The sequence below is a fragment of the Muscardinus avellanarius genome, assembly GCF_963383645.1.
Source record: "Muscardinus avellanarius genome assembly, chromosome: X".
Lineage (NCBI taxonomy): Eukaryota > Metazoa > Chordata > Mammalia > Rodentia > Gliridae > Muscardinus > Muscardinus avellanarius.
This window is the reverse complement of record NC_137792.1, coordinates 52578661-52596711: the sequence shown is the minus strand read 5'-3', so window position 1 is coordinate 52596711 and position 18051 is coordinate 52578661. Positions and strand designations below refer to the sequence as shown.

At 34.9% G+C, this 18051-nt stretch overlaps 1 protein-coding gene across 1 annotated transcript in view; it reads right to left on the bottom strand.

Annotated features, from left to right (window-relative positions):
• GABRA3 (gamma-aminobutyric acid type A receptor subunit alpha3) overlaps positions 1 to 18051 on the bottom strand; it is a gene marked incomplete at its 3' end in the record, with an annotated part of 241370 nt that overhangs the window by 138855 nt on the left and 84464 nt on the right. The window contains exon 3 of the mRNA XM_080719144.1: positions 14768 to 14889. Coding sequence (XP_080575270.1) covers positions 14768 to 14889 — 122 coding nt within the window. The remainder of the gene's footprint in view (positions 1 to 14767; positions 14890 to 18051) is intronic.

Below are 18051 nucleotides of genomic sequence, written 5' to 3'. Positions count from 1 at the left end.
GTTTATAGTCTTAAGATTTATATTTAGGTCTTTTATCTATTTTGAGTTAATATTTGTATATGGGATTTGGTAAAGGTCCAATTTTATTCTTTTCCATGTAATTATTATTTTTCAACAATATTTAGTTAAAAGATTATTATTTCCACCACCAAATGTTCGTGGAAACCTTGTCAAAAATAGCTTGACAATATAGGGAAGAATTTAGCTCTAGGCTTGTATTTAACTCCAATGGTCTATATATCTGCCTTTAGAACAGTACTACACTGTTTCAATTATTGTAGCTTTATATGGTTTGAAATCAGAAAATATATATCTGCTAGCTTTGTTCTTTTTCAAGATCGTTTTGGGTATCTAAAATTCATATTCCATATTAGGATAGATTTTTTTTCTGAAAAATAAATATATAAATATATGATAGTTTCACCTAAAAAAAACAGAAAAAATATGCTCTAGTAAGAAAGAAAGCAAAAAGAAATATTGAAATGCTATCTTTAAATCATCAAACGCTTGGTATCAGACAAATGAAACTGTTATGTGAGATTATCATTTTTAATTTTGGATAAATTGCTATAATACTAGATGTCAACTACTAAGCCAAGCATGGGAAGGAGGGATGGGGAGAGAATGGGGTGGGGATCGGGTGGGGGCTGACTGGGCGATGTGTGCATGTATGTCTACAAAAGTTTGTATCCCACTATGATGTATGAATACAGTGCACCAATAAAATAAAATTTAAAAAAAAAAAAAAAAAAAGAATAAAAAATTGGGAGGGGGTGTAGCTCAGAGGTCGAATGCCTCTGGGTTCCACCCTCAGACCTTAAAAAAAAAAAAAAATATATATATATATATATATATATATATATATATATATATATATGACTCAATTCAATAGCCAAAAATCCAATTAAGAAATAATCTTTGCCAGGCGAGGTGACACAGGCTTGTAATCCCAGCACTTGGGAGGCTGAGACAGGAGGATTGCACGGGTTCAAGGCCAGCCTCAGCTACTTAGTGAGTCTCTCAGCAACTTAGTGAGACCCGGTTTCCAAATAAAGCATAAAAGGTCTGGGAGTATAGCCCAGAGGTAGAAAAGCCCCTGGGTTCCATCCCAAGTACCACAAAAAAGAAAAGAAAAGAAAAGAAAAGAAATAGTTCTGCTGGGCGCGGTGGCACAAGCTTGTAATTCCAGCATTCAGAAGGTGGAGACTCTGGATTAATATATGGTTCATCATGGAAGGCATGGTTTATGCCCTTTGTAACTCTTCTCATTCTCCTTGACATGTTCCTTTTTTGGGGCCATGTCTTCTAAACTGTATTAAGAGTGTTGTCTCATAGGCTTGAAGCTTTCAGACTTCAGATAGTGTTACCAACGAGAGGAACATCTATTGAATCCCTTTGGACATCCATAGAGATATACTCACCCATCTGACTCCCTCCACGCCACCCTGCATGCATGTTACCCTAAAGCCAGGCCTCCCCGTAAGTCACCCCTGTTCAGCAAGAAGCAGTTAATGACTGAGTCGTTGTACTTATTGCTTTGCTAAGGGGTACATGCATGTAGTGAAAATGGGGGTAAATGGATGGGGATTGAGCTCATGTTAACAGTTAATAAGAATTGTAAAAGTCAAAATGTATTTTCTGTATTTACCTTTGGCCTGACAGGTATCAGAAAGGTACTAGACAGAGGGGGGAATGTATGAGTATTGGGAATGGCCTAGGAAGATTTGAGAAAGCTCAGATTATTAATAAATATATTTCAAAAATTCGGTGGGGGCAGATATGTGAAAGGACTTGGTTTCTGCCAAGAAGCTGGCAACTATTGCAATGTAAATTAACCTAGCTAAAGGTAATTAGCAAGTCTATAGGAGAGGGGAGCTAGGACTTCCTCATTCTAAAGGCAGGTTTACATGATAAGTGATTTGAGGTAAGAGGATGGGAGGAGGGGATCGACCTTTGTTAAAGGAGAAACCTGGGTGTAAACTAAGAGTTTGGCGGGAAAAGTAAGGGGAGGAACATTACAGGGACTTTTACTACATCAGTTACGTGGAACAAGATGGAGAATGTCATGTGTATAAAAAGTCTGTTCTGTGTTTTGTATTTTGGTGAATTCATTCGAACCACCCCCCATGACACTGGCATGGGGCTGTAACTGTCTTCTGTATTTCTATCTTTTTAATAAACTTCTTTAAATCTTAAAAAAAAAAAGGCAGAGACTGAAGGATCGCGGTTCAGGAACAGCCTCAGCTACTTCACGAGGCCCTTTGCAACTCAGTGAGAACTTGTTTGAAAAAATAAAAAAGACTAAAAAGATAGGGCTTGGGTGTAGCTCAGAGGTAAAATGTCCCTGGGTTCCATCCCCGGTACCGCAAAAAAGAAAAAAGAGAAGAAAAAAAATAGTTCCTATGTAGAAATAGGAACCTTGACTGCATCAATGCTGGCTGCAGCTCCCCAACAAGAACAGAAGCAGATGCTGGGAGAACGTTTGTTCCTGCTCATCCAAAGGAGGAATTCACACCGGCAAGATCACGGGGTTGCTGCTGGAAATTGACAATTCCAAGCTGCTGCACATAATGGAGTTCTGAGTGCCCTGAGTATTTCTGCTTCAAGGTGGATGAAGCTGTAACTGTTCTTCAAGCTCATCAGGCCAAGAAAGAAGTGCCCAGAAGGTGGGTTCTATGGCTGCTGCTGCTGCTGCTGCTACCTCATAACCAAGGGAAAACTGATTCAAGTGACAAACACCCCCTTACAGGATTCAGCCTAAGGCTTGAAGAATTCAAAGTCCAAGCTACAGACTTCAACATCAAGGACCACAAGTTGCAAATTTAATAGGTCATTTTGTTTCAAAAGGTCAATAATGAAGTGCCTATAAATTTTCAATTAAAAGAATATATTCTCTGGGTTCTGGTATGACCCAGACAGTGTTGACTTCTTTTTTTGTATTGTGAGTTTTGATGGTTTTCCCTGTCCAAAACCTGGTTTTATTTAAGGTACCCAAGTTTTAAGTTTCTCAATAAAGAAATATATTTCCTTTAAAAATAGGTAATACAAATAAGTAGACATTTCTCAAAAGGAGGCAGCAAATGATCAAGTATATGAAAAATGTTTAACATCACTAGTTATCAGGGACATGCAAATCAAAACCACTTTGAAATATCATCCAGTTAGGATGGGTCTTATCAAAAAGACAAAAGATAAGAAATGCAGGTGAGGGGTGGAGGAAAAGGAACTCTTGCACAATGTTGGTGGGAATGTAAATTAGCTCAGTCATTGTGGAAAACACTTCAGAAGTTTCTCAAAAAATAAAACTAAAAGAACTATCATAAGATCCAGATATCCTATTACTGTGTACATATCCAAAGGACCTGGAATAAGTATCCCAAAGAAACATCTGAACTCCCATGCTGAGTGTGGCACTAATCATAAGAGCCAGGATAGGTAATCAATGTAAGTGTCTGTCAAATTATGAACAGATAAAGAAAATGCAGGACATAGACACAATGGAATACTATATGCAGCTGTAAAAAGCATAAACTCCTGTCAATGCCAACAAGGTGGATGGAACTAGAGGGTATTAACTGAATTAAGCCAGGTAAAGAAGGACAAATTCTGCATGAACTCAGTCATATGTGGAATCTAATAACAATGATCTCATAGAAGCTGAAAGTAGAATAGTGGTTACCAGATATTGAAGAGAGTAGTTGGGGAAGACAGCAGGGCGAGTGGTTGATCAATGGCTGCTAATTTATATTTAAATAGGAAAAGTAGGTTCTGGTGTTTTACTGTATAGCAGAGTAACTGTAAATAACAATAATGTACTATATATTTCAAAAAATCTAGAATAAAACATTTTTAATATTTTCAATGCCAAGATAAATCTTTGAGGAGATAGGTTTTTCCTGGTTTGAGAATTTTACAATATTTACATGTATTTAATATCACATAATACTTCATACATATGTATGAATTTCTATATGAATTAAAAAATAACTAATAAAAGGAATAAAACTATTTAATGAGACTGAAAATGGAATAAAAGCAGATAAAAGCCATGAATATTACAACTGTAAAGGATAAGTTTGCAGCTTTCTTTTGGTATTGGTGAAAGCATCATTTGTTGAAAGATTATTTTTCACCACTGAATTGGCAGAAAACCTCTGCAGAAAATCAGTTAACCATATGTATATGTATCTATTTCTGGACTCTTTCCTATTTCATTGATGTATATGTGATATTTATGCCAAAGTCACACTGTCCTGATTACTGAAGCTAAAAAATAAGCCTTGAAACCAAGTACTATAAGTCTTCCAAGTTTTTTCAAAATTCAAAGGTGTTTTGACTATATTACCTGATTTTGTCCACTTAAGAATTAGTCCAACATTTTGCACAAGTCTGTTTAAAATTTTTATTGAGAATTTTTTATTATATATAATAATAAGTGAATTTATTATTCATCTCTAGATTAATAAGATAACCAACATCTTAAAATTTTTTAATTTTTATCTTTGAGCACAGTATCATATATTCCATCATTCATTTATGTAGACTTTTGCTTTAAAATCTTTCTGCAGAATTTTCTAAATTTTAGTGTAGAGGTCATGCATATATTTTTGAATTTTATTCATATATATATATATATGTATAGCAGGTCTGGGAATGGAACCCAGGGGCATTCGACCTCCGAGCTACACCCGCTGCCCTATTTTTTATCCTTTATTTTGAAACCGGGTCTCACTGAGTTGCAAAGATCCTCACTAAGTAGCTGAGGCTATCCTCGAACTGCGATCCTCCAGTCTCAGCCTCCCAAATACTGGGATTACAAGCGTGCGCCACCATGCCTGGCTTAATGTTTATAATTTTATTGGTATACAATTATATGTCATAATGAGTTTCAAAATGATATAAACATACAATGCATATAATCCTTGATATATTTTAATCTGAGTTCCACTGCCCTTCCTCCCCCAGCCATAAATAATATTAAAATTATTCATATATGAACATAGCATTATTTGAACTCTTTCTTTCACCAGCTCTCCCCATTCACACTCTCTCCTCCTTTCCCAAATCCTCTTCTATTATTCTACTAGCATCCTCTGTCATTTATTTGAATTTCTTTTGTTTCCCAATTTCTTTCTAGCTTCCACTTATGAATGAAAATATGTGGCCCTTCACTTTCTGAGACTGGCTAATTTCACTTAGCATAATATTCTCTAGTTCCAAGAGGATAAAAATATAAATAAAGCACCTATTATCATTTTATAAAAACTTTACAGAAGATCTTATTCCAATACTTTTCAAAATATTACATGAAATAGAGACAGGATTCTCCCAAACACATTCTATGAAGCCAGTATCACATTAATATCAAAACTGAAAAAATAAAGCTCAAGAAAAGAAAATTACAGACCAATAGCATTGATGAACTTAGATGCAAATCTAAACAAAATACTAGCGACACGCATTCAAAACCACGTCAAGAAAATTATACACCATGACCAAGTTGAGTTCATTCCAGGGATGCAAGGCTAGTTCAGCATACATAAAAACATTTCATGTAATTCACCAGGTAAGCAGAACTAAGGACAAAGATCAAATGATCATTTCAATAGATTCTGAAAAAAAATTTGACAAAATCCAATATCCATTCATGTTTAAAAAAAAATACCACCAGGCATGGTGGCACACACTTGTAATCCCAGCATTTGGAAGGCTGAGACAGGACGAGTACACAGGTTTGAAGCCAGCCTCAGCTACTTAGTGAGGTTCTCAGAAACTTAGTGAGACCCTGTTTCCAAATAAAGTATAAAATAGGTCTGGGAAAAATAGTATAAAGTATACAATAGGCCTAGAGGTAGAAAGGCTTTGGCTTCCACCCCCAGTACCACCAAAAAAAAAATAAAAAACCAAACAAACCTAGAGAGAATTGGGATAGAACTAACCTCAGATCATGAACGGAATACATAATAAACCCACAGCCAACATCATATTGAATGGAAAAAAAAAACCTGAGAATTCCATTTAAAATCAGGAACTAGACTAAGATGCCTGCTATCGCCATTCCTTTCTTTCTTTCTTTCTTTTAATTTTGCCATACAGGGGATGCAACCCAGGAGCATTCAACCTGCGAGTGACACCCACAGCCCTATTTTTTTTTTTTAGTCTTTTTTAACATTTTTAAACAGGGTCTCACTGAACTGCAAAGGGCCTTGCTAAGCAGCTGAGACTATCCATGAACCAAGATCCTCCCGTCTCAGCTTCCTGAATGCTGGGATTTTGAGCATGCACCACCACGCCTGGCTCACGACTCCTTTTCAATAGAGTACTCAAGATTCTAGCCAGAACAATAAGGCAAAAGAAGGAAATCAAAGGAATACAAATAGGAAAAGAACTGAAATTATACCTATTTGTAGAGGGCATAATCCTACATTTAGAAGACCCAATAAACACATCCAAAAGACTTCTAGAACTGATTAACAAATTCAGCCAAATATCAGAATACAAAATCAGTCTAAAAACTTAGAAGTTCTTCTATATACCAACCATAAATCCACTGAAAAAGAAATCCAGAAAACAGTTCCATTCACAAAAAGTGAAAAATTGGATATTTTCCCTTAGATGTGGACTCTAGGGACAAACCTGGACACAGAAGAGACTCCAGTCAAAGGAGGAGAAATCTTAGTGGAGTGAGGGAGAGACCATACCTGAGAGAGGCTGGAGAGGGGAGGAAGACTTGAAGATGGAAACACTTCAGTGGACATGATGTATATACACAAATGTATCTGTCAATTAGTGTCCTGCCCAGGAAGGTGGGGAGGGAGAAGTAGTGAGGTGGGAACTAGAGGAGGGCTCAATGAGTGCTGTGTGCATATATGCCTCTTCACCCACAACTTCATCAAGATGTATGATTACAATGTGCCAATAAGAAAAAAAAAAAAAACAGTCTTGCTAAGCTGTCAGGGCTGGCCTCAAACCAGCGAACCTCCTTTCTCAGACTCCCAAATACTGAGATTACAGGCACATGTCACCGCAGCTGACCTGGCCAGGTTACAGTTTTTTTAAAAAGATGTTTATTGCCAAGCATGGTAATGATCGCCTGGAAGTCCAATACTCGAGAGGCTGACACAGTAGGATCACAGGTTTGCAGCCAGTCTCAGCTACTTAGTGAGTGCCTCTGCAACTTAGTGAGACCCTGTTTCAAAATAAAAAGTAAAATAGGGCTGGGGGTATATTTCAGAGAAAGGATATCCCTGGGTTCAATCCCTAGTGTCAAAAGAAAAAAGAAAAAAAGAAAGATGCTGTCTACTGAGTGGAGAAAGTTGCCTTCTATTTCTACTTTGCTGAGAGTTTTTTTTTTAATAATTTGAGGTTGAATTTTGTGAAATGATTTATTTGCATCTACTGAAATGATTGTTTTTCTCTTTTAATACTGTAACTATAGTGAATTATATTGACTGATTTTTGAAAGTTAAATGAACCTTGTACTCCTAGGATAAACTTCATTTGGTCATGATGAACTCTAATATATCCAACTTTTAATATTTTGATGCAATATTTGTGCCTGGGTTGATGAGGGATATTGCCTGTGGTTTCCCCTACTTGTAATGTCTTTGTCCAATCTGGGTATGAGAATTATCTTGGACTCATAAAAATATATTAAGAAGTATTCTTGCCCCATCAATTCTCTATTTTTTTAAATTGGCACCATTTTGTCCTTTAATGTTTTTCAGAGTTCACCAGCAATAAAATATAAACCTGGAGATATTTTTATGAAAAAATTTCTCATTAAAAATAAAATTTCCAGCCAGATATGGTGGCACACACTTGTAATCCCAATGCTTGGGTGGGTGAGGGGGGGGGGGACTGAGACAGGAGGATCACACAGGTTCGAAGCCAGCCTCAGAGGAGCCAGCCTCAGTTACTTAGTGAGGTTCTCAGCAACTTAGTGAGACCCTGTTTCCAAACAAAGTATAAAATAGGTCTGGGAGTATAGCCTAGAGGTAGAAAAGCTCCTGGGTTCTACCCCCAGTACCACACACACAAAAGAAATCATCTGGGCATAGTGGCACATGCTTCTTCTTTTTTTTCCCCCGGTACTGGGGATGAAACTCAGGTACATTCTATCTCTGAGCTACACCCCCAGCCCTATTTTGTATTCTTTATTTTGAAACAGGGTCTCCCTGAGTTACAAAGGGCCTAAGTAGCTGAGGCTGGCCACGAACTCACGATCATCCTGTCTCAGCCTTCCAAATGCTAGGATTACAAAGCATGTACCACCACACCTGGCTTTAATGGCACATGATTTTAATCCTAGTACTTAGGAGGCTGGGACGGAGGATCACAGGTTCTCGGCCAGCCTCAGCTACTTAGTGAGGCCCTCTGCTGCCTAAACTACTTATGCCATCTACAACCTAGAAAGACCCGTTTAAGATAAAGAATAAAAAAAAATGGCTGGAGGTGGAGCTCAAAGGTAGAATGTCCCTGAGTTCCATCCCCAGTACTGCAATAATAAATAAATAAATAAATAAATAAATAAATAAATAAATAAATTTCCTTTTTTTTAGGGGTTAGGCTATTTCTTCTTGAGTGAACTTTGGTAGTCTGTCTTTCAAGAAACTTATCTATTTAAGTTTACTTGTCAAGTTTCTGGTATAATATTAGCATAAAACATCTCCTCATTACCTATTCAATATACTATGATCTGCCGATTGTGCCCTGTTTCATTTCAGATCTTGGCAATCTGCATTTTCTCTCTTCTTGATAATTCTGACTAAAAGTTTATTGATTCTATTAATCCTCCAGAAAACATTGTTTTCATTTTAATTGATATTCTCTTCATTTGTTTTCCATTTATATGTGGTATTTAGTATTTAAAAATTATTCAACATGCTTTAAATATGTAGAATAATAATAATATAGAATCATATAATAAATTTTTTGTCGGGCGTGGTGGTGCACACTTGTAATCCCTGTGCTTTCGAGGTGGAGACAGGAGGATTGCACAGGTTCGAAGCCAGCCTCGCTGGCTTTAAGAGACCCCGTTTCCAAATAAAAATATAAAATAGGTCTGGGAGTATAGCCCAGAGGTAGAAGGGTTTCCAGGAACCTCAGTACCATCAAAAAATATATATATGTATATATAAATAAATAATACATTTTATTGATAATACATATTATACGGCAATATTTCATCATAATATTCATTATATAATAATATAATATTTTATTTTCTATTTCAGTATTTATTAACATTTAACAATTAAAGATATGTGTAATGGCACACACCTGTAATCCAAGTATTTGGAAGGCTGAGACAGAAGGATCGCAGGTTCAAGGTGAGCCTCAGCAACTCAGTGAGTCCCTCAGTAACTTATTGAGACTCTATTTCAAACTAAAAAAAGGACCAAGGATGTATCAGAGATAGTCTATGCCCCTGGGTGCAATCCCTGGTACAAAAAATTAACAATAATATTTAATAATAAATTCATTATTATTTGTTTGTTTGTTTTTCTACGTTTTTGTAGTACTGGAGATTAAAATCATGGGCATTTTACCTTCAAGCTATATACCCAGCACTATTTTTTATTCTTTATTTTGAAATGGAATCTCTTGACCTGTAATCTAACTACCTCAGCTTCTCAAGTACTTGGCTTATAAGCATGCATCACCACTGCTGGCTTTTTTCCGCTTTAATCAGAGAGATGGTTTGGAGCATTGACTTGAGGTTTCTCCTTTCTAAGACAGCCTATTAGTGTTATAAAATTTCTTTTATGCACTGCTGTATGTCACTTATTGTACTTCAAAGAAAAATGTTTAAAATTTTCCTTTTGATTTGTTTTGATTCATATCTAGCTTATTCAAAATCATATAATTTCTCTTCCAAGTACTTGGAGATTATCCAGATATATTTCTATTACTAATTTCTAATTTACTTACATTTTTGCCAGAGAACATACTTTGTACATTGTGAATTATTTTCATTTTTTAACAAGCCAGAATATGGTCTATCTTGGTATATATTTTGGATCTACTTGAAAAAATGTGTATTGTCCTATTACTGGTTGGAATTTTCTATAAATGCCAATTAGGTCAAGTTGGCTAGTACTGTGACTTAATTTTCTATTGCCTCTACTAACTTTCTATGTATTCTATTACTTACTATTACTTACACAGAAAACTAGGTTGAGATTTGCAACTATAGTTAAAGATCATCTCTTTCTCCTTTCAATTCTGAGGTTTGCCTTATTTGTTTTCAATCTCTGATGTTAGGTGCATAAATATTTAAGATTGTTATGTTGTCTTGATGAGTTGACCCCTTTATTATTATGACATGATTTTCTTTACTGCTAGTAATATTTTTCTCTTGTATCTATAATTTCTTATACTAAAACAGCTGCTTCAAACTTTTTCTTTTCTTTTGTACTAGGAGTTGAACCCAGGGGCATTTTACTTCCGAGTTACGCTCAGTCCTATTTTATTTTTCACTTTAAAACAGCATCTCACTAAGTTACTGAGGCTGGCCTCCAACCTGCAATCCTCCTGTCTCAATCTCGCAAGTACTGGGATTATGGTACATATTTTTTCATCATTTTACTTTTAATCTACTACAGCTTTATCTTTAAAGTGCATTTCTCTCAGCCTGCAATTTTAGTTTAGGTACTGTATTTTTTCCAGTCTATCTGTACCTTTTAATATGAGTGTTTCCATGTATGTTAGCTTAGTGTTATTGTAAACAAAGCAACTTAAAAGATTTATTTTGGCTCCTGGGTTTGGAGGTTTCCATTCATGTTGGGTGCCCTGTTGTTTTTATCCTTTTGTTAATGCAGTACATCAAGGCAGGAACATGTGTGTGGAGCAAGTCTCTTTACTCATAAAGGGCTGTGAGGGAAACAAAGAGGAAGGGGCAGGACCCCACTGTCCCCTTCCAAGGCACCACTCCAGTGACTTGACTTTCTTAACTAGGCCTTGCCTCTTTAAATTTGTTTTCCACCTTCCAATTGTGCCACAGGTTGGCAATCAAGCCTTAAACGTGTGAGCCTTTGGAGACATTTCAGTTCCAAACTATGTTAAAATTATATTTAATTTGATTTATATTATTGAGTTTACATCTACAAACTTGCTCTTTTGTGTGTTTAATCTATACTTTGTCATATTTTCCTATTTTTCTGCATTCCTATGGGTTTAATATATGTATTATTCCATGTTTATATCCTTTGTTGCTTTGTTATCTATATTTTTATTTAAATTCTACAGTGCACATCTTGATATAGATGATCTACAAGTAATATTATATCACTTCATGTGTAGTTCAAAAATATTTTAACACTGTATTTCCACTTTATCTTCTTTGCGCTGTTTGTTAACTTGTGTTTTGCTTATACATATATTATAAGCCAAATAATACATTGTTAGAATTTTTGCTTTAAAATAATTTATCATTAAAAGAAATTTAGAAAATATGAATCTATTTTACATTTACTTATGTATTTTACATTTATGATGCTCTTCCTTTCTCTGTATACATCCTGATTTCTAGTTCCCATTATTTTCTTTATACCTGAAACATTTACCATAGCATTTCTTATAGTAGAGATATTCTGATGATAATTTATTTTCAGTACATATATATTTGGAGAAACTATTTGGCTTTTGTTTTTAAACAAGTTTATCTGTGTAAAGAATTCCAGTTTAGCCTTATTTTCTTTTAGTTCTTTAGGTTGTTGCCTCATTACATTCTGTCAAGAAGTCTCTGATATTTTAGCATTTTTCATTTGTATACAATGTCCTATATTACTTGATTTCCTTTTAATGTTTCTCCTTATCATTTGTTCATAGAAATGTGTTCATTTGCATGAATATAAATTTTTTCATGTCACTTACCCTTAGAATTTGCTGAGAATTTTGGTCTGGAGAGAAGACTTTTTTTTTTGTGGTACTGGAAATGGAAACCAGGGTCATTCTACCTCTGAGCTACACCCCCAGCCCTATTTTTTATTTTTTATTTTGAAACAGGATCTCACTAAGTTGCAGAAGGCCTCACTAAGTAGTTGAGGCTGGCCAAGAACCCAGATCCTCTTTTCTCAGCCTCCCAAATACTGAGATTACAAGCATGCACCACCACGCCCAGCTAAGGGAGAAGTCAATTTTTATCAAATCTAGAATATTTTTTACAAGTTTTTCTTCAAATACATTTTTGCCTCCTTAAGATAGTCCAACTATAAATTTATTTATTACATGGTACATTGATGTCATGTTGGGTTTTTTAAGTTTTTTTCTTTGTTTTTAATTTTTGTCTGCTGCCTATCTGTCTGTCTGTCTCTCTCATGTCCTCTTTTATCCATGCAGCCATATCTTCTAAATCTAGCTACCTTGGTCTCTCCAATTTCCTTTTTTTTCCATTGATGCACTGTAGTCATACATCTTAATGGGCTATAAGATGACAGAGTCATACATGCACACATTACTCATTTAGTCCTTCCCAGTTCCACCCCATCCCATCTCTCCCCTCCCTCTTTCTCATGAAGTTTTTCTCATCAACTAAGGGAACTTTCCAGGCACTATATCCTAAATATTCTCTCTAGGTAGTGCTCATTTTGCTTTCCTTTTCTTTAGTGTCAGTATACTTTGTCAAATATCTGAAAAACATTATAGAATGTTCATTTCTTGGTTGTTGTATAAGAGGAGAGGATAAATCTTCTCCTTGTTACTTTTGCCAGAAGCAAAAAATATCCATTCATATTTTAACAAATACCCAAATTCTACATATCTACAACTGAACTAATTTCTACATTCTGATCATACCTCCATTGTTCCAATCACAAAGGCAAGGCAAAAGAAACAAGGAAAACTAGGACTGGTTTTCCTCCAGTCCAGTATTCACTATTTCATTGTCCACCCAATCACACAAGCAGTAATTAGAATTCATCTTTTTCTGACCTCCCCTTTCTTTAACCAATCAGTCACTGAACTATCTCCTCAACAGTCATTATCTTCATCCTGGAAAAATCCATTTCATTTGTGACTGATTTCTTCTTCCAGTGCTTCCCTACTCTTATCCACTATTTGTATCCAAGGAAATGTCTTATAACCTTACTCTTAAAAAAAACAAAAATCCACAAATATATATTTCTTTTTACTGAGTAAGAGTGTTTGTGATAATAATTCCAATATCACTTGGGGTATAGTGTAAATTTGAGCTAATATTACATTGAAAAATACTCTTTTGAACTGCCATTGGTAGTCAGTAAAAACTTAGTACATATACATACATATATGCTTATATAAATGCTTGTAAATTCATATGCATGTATGTGTGTATATAAATTATATTAATATTGTACATATGTATATAACATTTTCTGTGTGTACATGTATACATGTATATGTTTACTATTTTACAATTTATATCCACTGAAAGGTCATAGGAACAATCATACCATTATAGCAATGAGAATACTAGCACCTAGAAGTTAGATTCTAAATATAATTCCCTAAAACATACCATTTCTTTCTGTAAAAATGACTGATTGCAAGGCTGAATAAGGGAAAGTATAAAATAAGTCTGGAAGGTACTGTTATGACATATATTAAGAAAGAACTCAAAAAATGAGGTGAATGTATCAAAAAGAAACAGAAACCAGATTGAATAGGTTCTCACTAGGGAAATATGAAAAACTATGACCAAAAGTTTAATCAAAATGAATAATTATATTAATGTTTTATAATCCATTGAATAAAATGAGAGCATATTCATAATGACAATTAATTAAAAGATTATTTGTTGCAATGGAATGCCACATAACAAATGTAGAGGCATAATAGATTTAGAGAATCACCATTTTTGCAGCTATAATTATTGTTATTCATGAAAGAATAATCAATAGTTGTTAAAACTATTTGATGCAGGTTGGGAGAGGAATGGAATAATCTCAAAGAATCTACTCATTAATTACCCATTAATTATAAGCTATAAAATAGTAATTTTAGAATGGAGTATCCTGGTGGATATCAAAATTTATATTTCCAATAATGAGGCAAATATAAATCATGTCTCCTTCTTGAGAAATGCACAGAGAAAGGCAGTACTTTCTTCTGTGGTTTTATTTACAAAAATGAAGAATGACAGTTTAATGGATATCATGAAACAAAAGCAATGCTGAATAAGGATACCAGATTATAAAGAGGCATGACAATAAATGCAATGCATAACCTTGTATTAGATCCAAAATCAAGGTTAATTGCTATAAAAGATAGTTTTGAAATCATTAGAGGAATGTAAATATAGGGGACAAATTTTATTTTAAGAATATTATGTTAAATTATATTTTCTTTTTTTTTTGTTTTGGTGGTACTGGGAATGGAACTCAGGGGCCTTCTACCTCCAGGCTACACACCCAGACCTTTTTTATATTTTATTTGGAAACAGGGTCTCTTAAGCCAGCTGAGTCTGGCTTCGAACCTGCGCGATCCTCCTGTCGCCACCATGCCTGGCAACATTTTCTAAATTTATAATTGTATTATAGTTTCTTAAAATAATTTATTTGTTCTATGGAAGTATGTTCTGAAGTACTTAGGGACAAAGGAAAATGGCATGTGTAACTAATTCTCAAATGATTCAGGAAATAATTAAAACATACATGTTTGCATACTTGCCATTTTGGCACAGCCCATGACATATTATAATGCACTGAAGGCACATAATGTGAAAGCACATTATGACTATTTTTTAGATGTCAGCGGCCAAGAAGAGGATCTCATAAGAATAACTTACCTCCAAGCCCAGGTCGTAGCCGGTTATCATAGCCATCAAGGAGACGATCCAAGATTCTGGTGAAAATAGTGATGTTGTCGGTACTGTCATCCGGAATATCTGGGGCATGCTTAGGAGAGAGTCTGATGCAACACAAGAAAAAGAAAAGGAAAACAAGATTTCTTAATAGGAAATATTACATCTAAAATTTTTCATTTAGAGAGATTTCAATCAATGGACCAGTCCAATTAAGTAGCCTATATCTTAACTTAAACAGCAAATACTTCCTATTCATCACAATGATTGCCTGTGTAGGAAGTGAATTTTATTCAACACTTTAGCTGTTACTCCAGCATTGGTGTGAAGTTTACTAGGTATTTGTCCTCTTCCATTTCATCAATGAAGAGACACAAGCAGAAATCTTGGACTGAATGTTGCTGAGAACAGTATCTGGCATACAGTTGATTGATGAAACTTAATTGCATGATTGTCTTTAAAATAAAAACAAAAATATTGTTACTGAGAACTTACCTCTCATCTGTCCAAGATAAACACAAGCTCACAGAATAACAGTAATATAAGTTCTTAAATTTCATTTAAGCATTTAAGTCTATCCCCATCCCCACTCTATTGAGATAAGACAACCAAGCAATAATAGTCAAATGTTAGAACTACCAGGACCCTAAAGAATCCCTAAATTTTCTGATTCCATACATGGGGAAACAATCTCAGAGAAGAAACCAAACTGTCTCACAACCTTATTGCTAGTAAAAGCAAAGATAGAATTATGGCATAAAATTTCTAATTTTCTAGTATCCTTCAGCTATCTCTCACTTCCCCAGTTTGAATGGCTTCTGCAAGCCTTTCTGAAAACCATCCACTTTACTAACCACCTGATCATGCCAGCACTGTAAATGATGCTTTGACTTTCTGAGGAAGAATTTATTATGCTTTGACAAGAATAGAATTTTTTTAATGTCCTGGGTAGTTAAGGGGGAAAAAGGCAATATGATGAAAAAAATGAGTGTTGCAGAGGATAAAGAAGGTATGGAACCAAGTAACTGACCAAGAGCTGGAAATTTTGGGTTCTAAATCCCACTGTTTTTGTGATTTGGGATATACCATTCAATGAGTTACTGTACTATGTATCTTTGGGTCTAAGTTTTCCCTATTTTTGTCTTTAACCCAGAAAGTTGATTTTAATAAATATATCATAATTTTTCTCAGAATCTACTTTATCAGGGCTTTAAAATCCTCAAGATACCAGTTAAAAAAGGAGCCCTAAGAGAGATTAAATATATATTTTCACCAATCTTTATCTCTAGAGGTGAACAGGGTTCCTGTTTTGAGAGTTAAAACATCTCAACTGAATAGTTATCACTCTAAACTGCCATTTTATTTTCAAATATGTGTTAGTACATTGTAATTATACAATATATTAAGGTTTAATGTGATAAGAACATACATCCACACAACACTTGGTGTGATTCCCATTTTCCACCTGACAAACTAGCAAGTCATCTTGAAACACAAATCTCTTATATGATAAATGTAATTTAATTCATTTAATCATTCAATGCAGGTATATTGAGTATTAATTATATTCTTATTACTGTTCTCAATTTTGCCAAATAGTAGGAAACAAAATAAACAAAGTAATTCTTACCTTGTTTAACTTACAGGGTTCCTCAGAAAATTAAATTATAAAACAGATATGCATGGAAAAGGAAAGTAGGCTTAAAGAATATAAAGAGATACATTTGGGTATATGAGTTGCATGACTTTAGGCAAGCCATATAATACCTGTCAAAATAGATTTAGCAAATGAAATAACTTTTATGTATTTTATTAACATTAAATAACATATTATAATTGACAGGATTAATTATTCATATCTAGAAAAATTCAAGACTTGTTTACTCTTTTATAGAAGAGTAGTTCATGTACTCAAATGCCATATTCAAATGCAAGAAGAAAGCCGGGCATGGTGGCGCACACTTGTAATCCCCGCGCTTAGGAGGTGGAGACAGGAGGATCGCACAGGTTCGAAGCCAGCTGCGCTGGCTTAAGAGACCCTATTTCCAAATAAAAATATAAAAATATGTCTGGGAGTGTAGCCCGGAGGTAGAAGGGTTTCCAGGAACCCCAGTACCACCAAAAAAAAAATGCAAGAAGAAGACATAGTTGAGCAAATAAGGCGATCTAACTTAGGGGGATGGGAAGAGAAGAGGGAACTTCCCTAATGTACATGATGTACATTCACAAACATATCAAAGTCAATCACTAAGCCAAAAATGAGAAAGACGGAGGGAGAGTTGGGGGCGTTGGGGAAGTTGGGGAAGGGTTAAATGAGTGATGTGTGCATGTATGCCTCTGCCATCTTATACCCCATTAAGTTGTATGACTACAATGCACCAATTTAAAAAAAGAAAGGAAGGGAAAATGAAAAAAAAATCCATGAAAAAATACAGAATCTCATTCTGAAAAATTAAAATATTAATAAAATTATTGGCATCTCCATCACCCAGAATCCATAAGGAAAACTTCATCCAGAGAGATACTCCTATAATCTAATCAAGAGGAGGATGAATGGCTAATGTTTGTGGACAGATCATGAAAAATGATACAAATGCTTCATTAGGAAAGGAGGGGGAGAAAACTGAAGTGCATTTAACCAACCAACATCAATATGCTGAAGAGAAAAATAGAGACATCTTGTTGGGTAACAGTCCACCCTTGGCACAATCCATGAATGTTTAGTCCACATGACATGGGCTGTGGAATTCATTTGATTTTGTAAAAATCTCTTTCTCATTATCCTTTGGCTCTCCCTGTGGGGCATTTTGACCATGAGTAGTGTAATTCATTTTCTGGAAAGTAGGTCTATGAATTGGAGAAAACACTTCATTTTTTCTTTCCCATTTCTTTTTATTTATTATTTTGCAACAGGGTCTTGCTAAGTTGCTGAGGACTTCATTAAGTTACTGAGGCTGGCCTTGAATGTGCAACCTTTCTGTCTCAGCCTCCCAACCACTGGTATTGCAGTTGTATATCACCCCTCCCAGCTTCTGAGAAACAATTTCTTAAATTACTAGAAAATAATAAAACAGAGAATTCTCATAGAGATATAGACACACTATAAAGGGCTTCAGAGATTATCTATTCCAGATGGATTTGTAGATACAAAATACAAAAGCCCCAAATATGTTTAATCAACTTGAGAGTTAGTGAGAAAGCTAAAATTTGTATAGCCAGCTTTCCTACTGAAATGCTAACTTCCATAAGAATGCAATTCCATCCCCTGC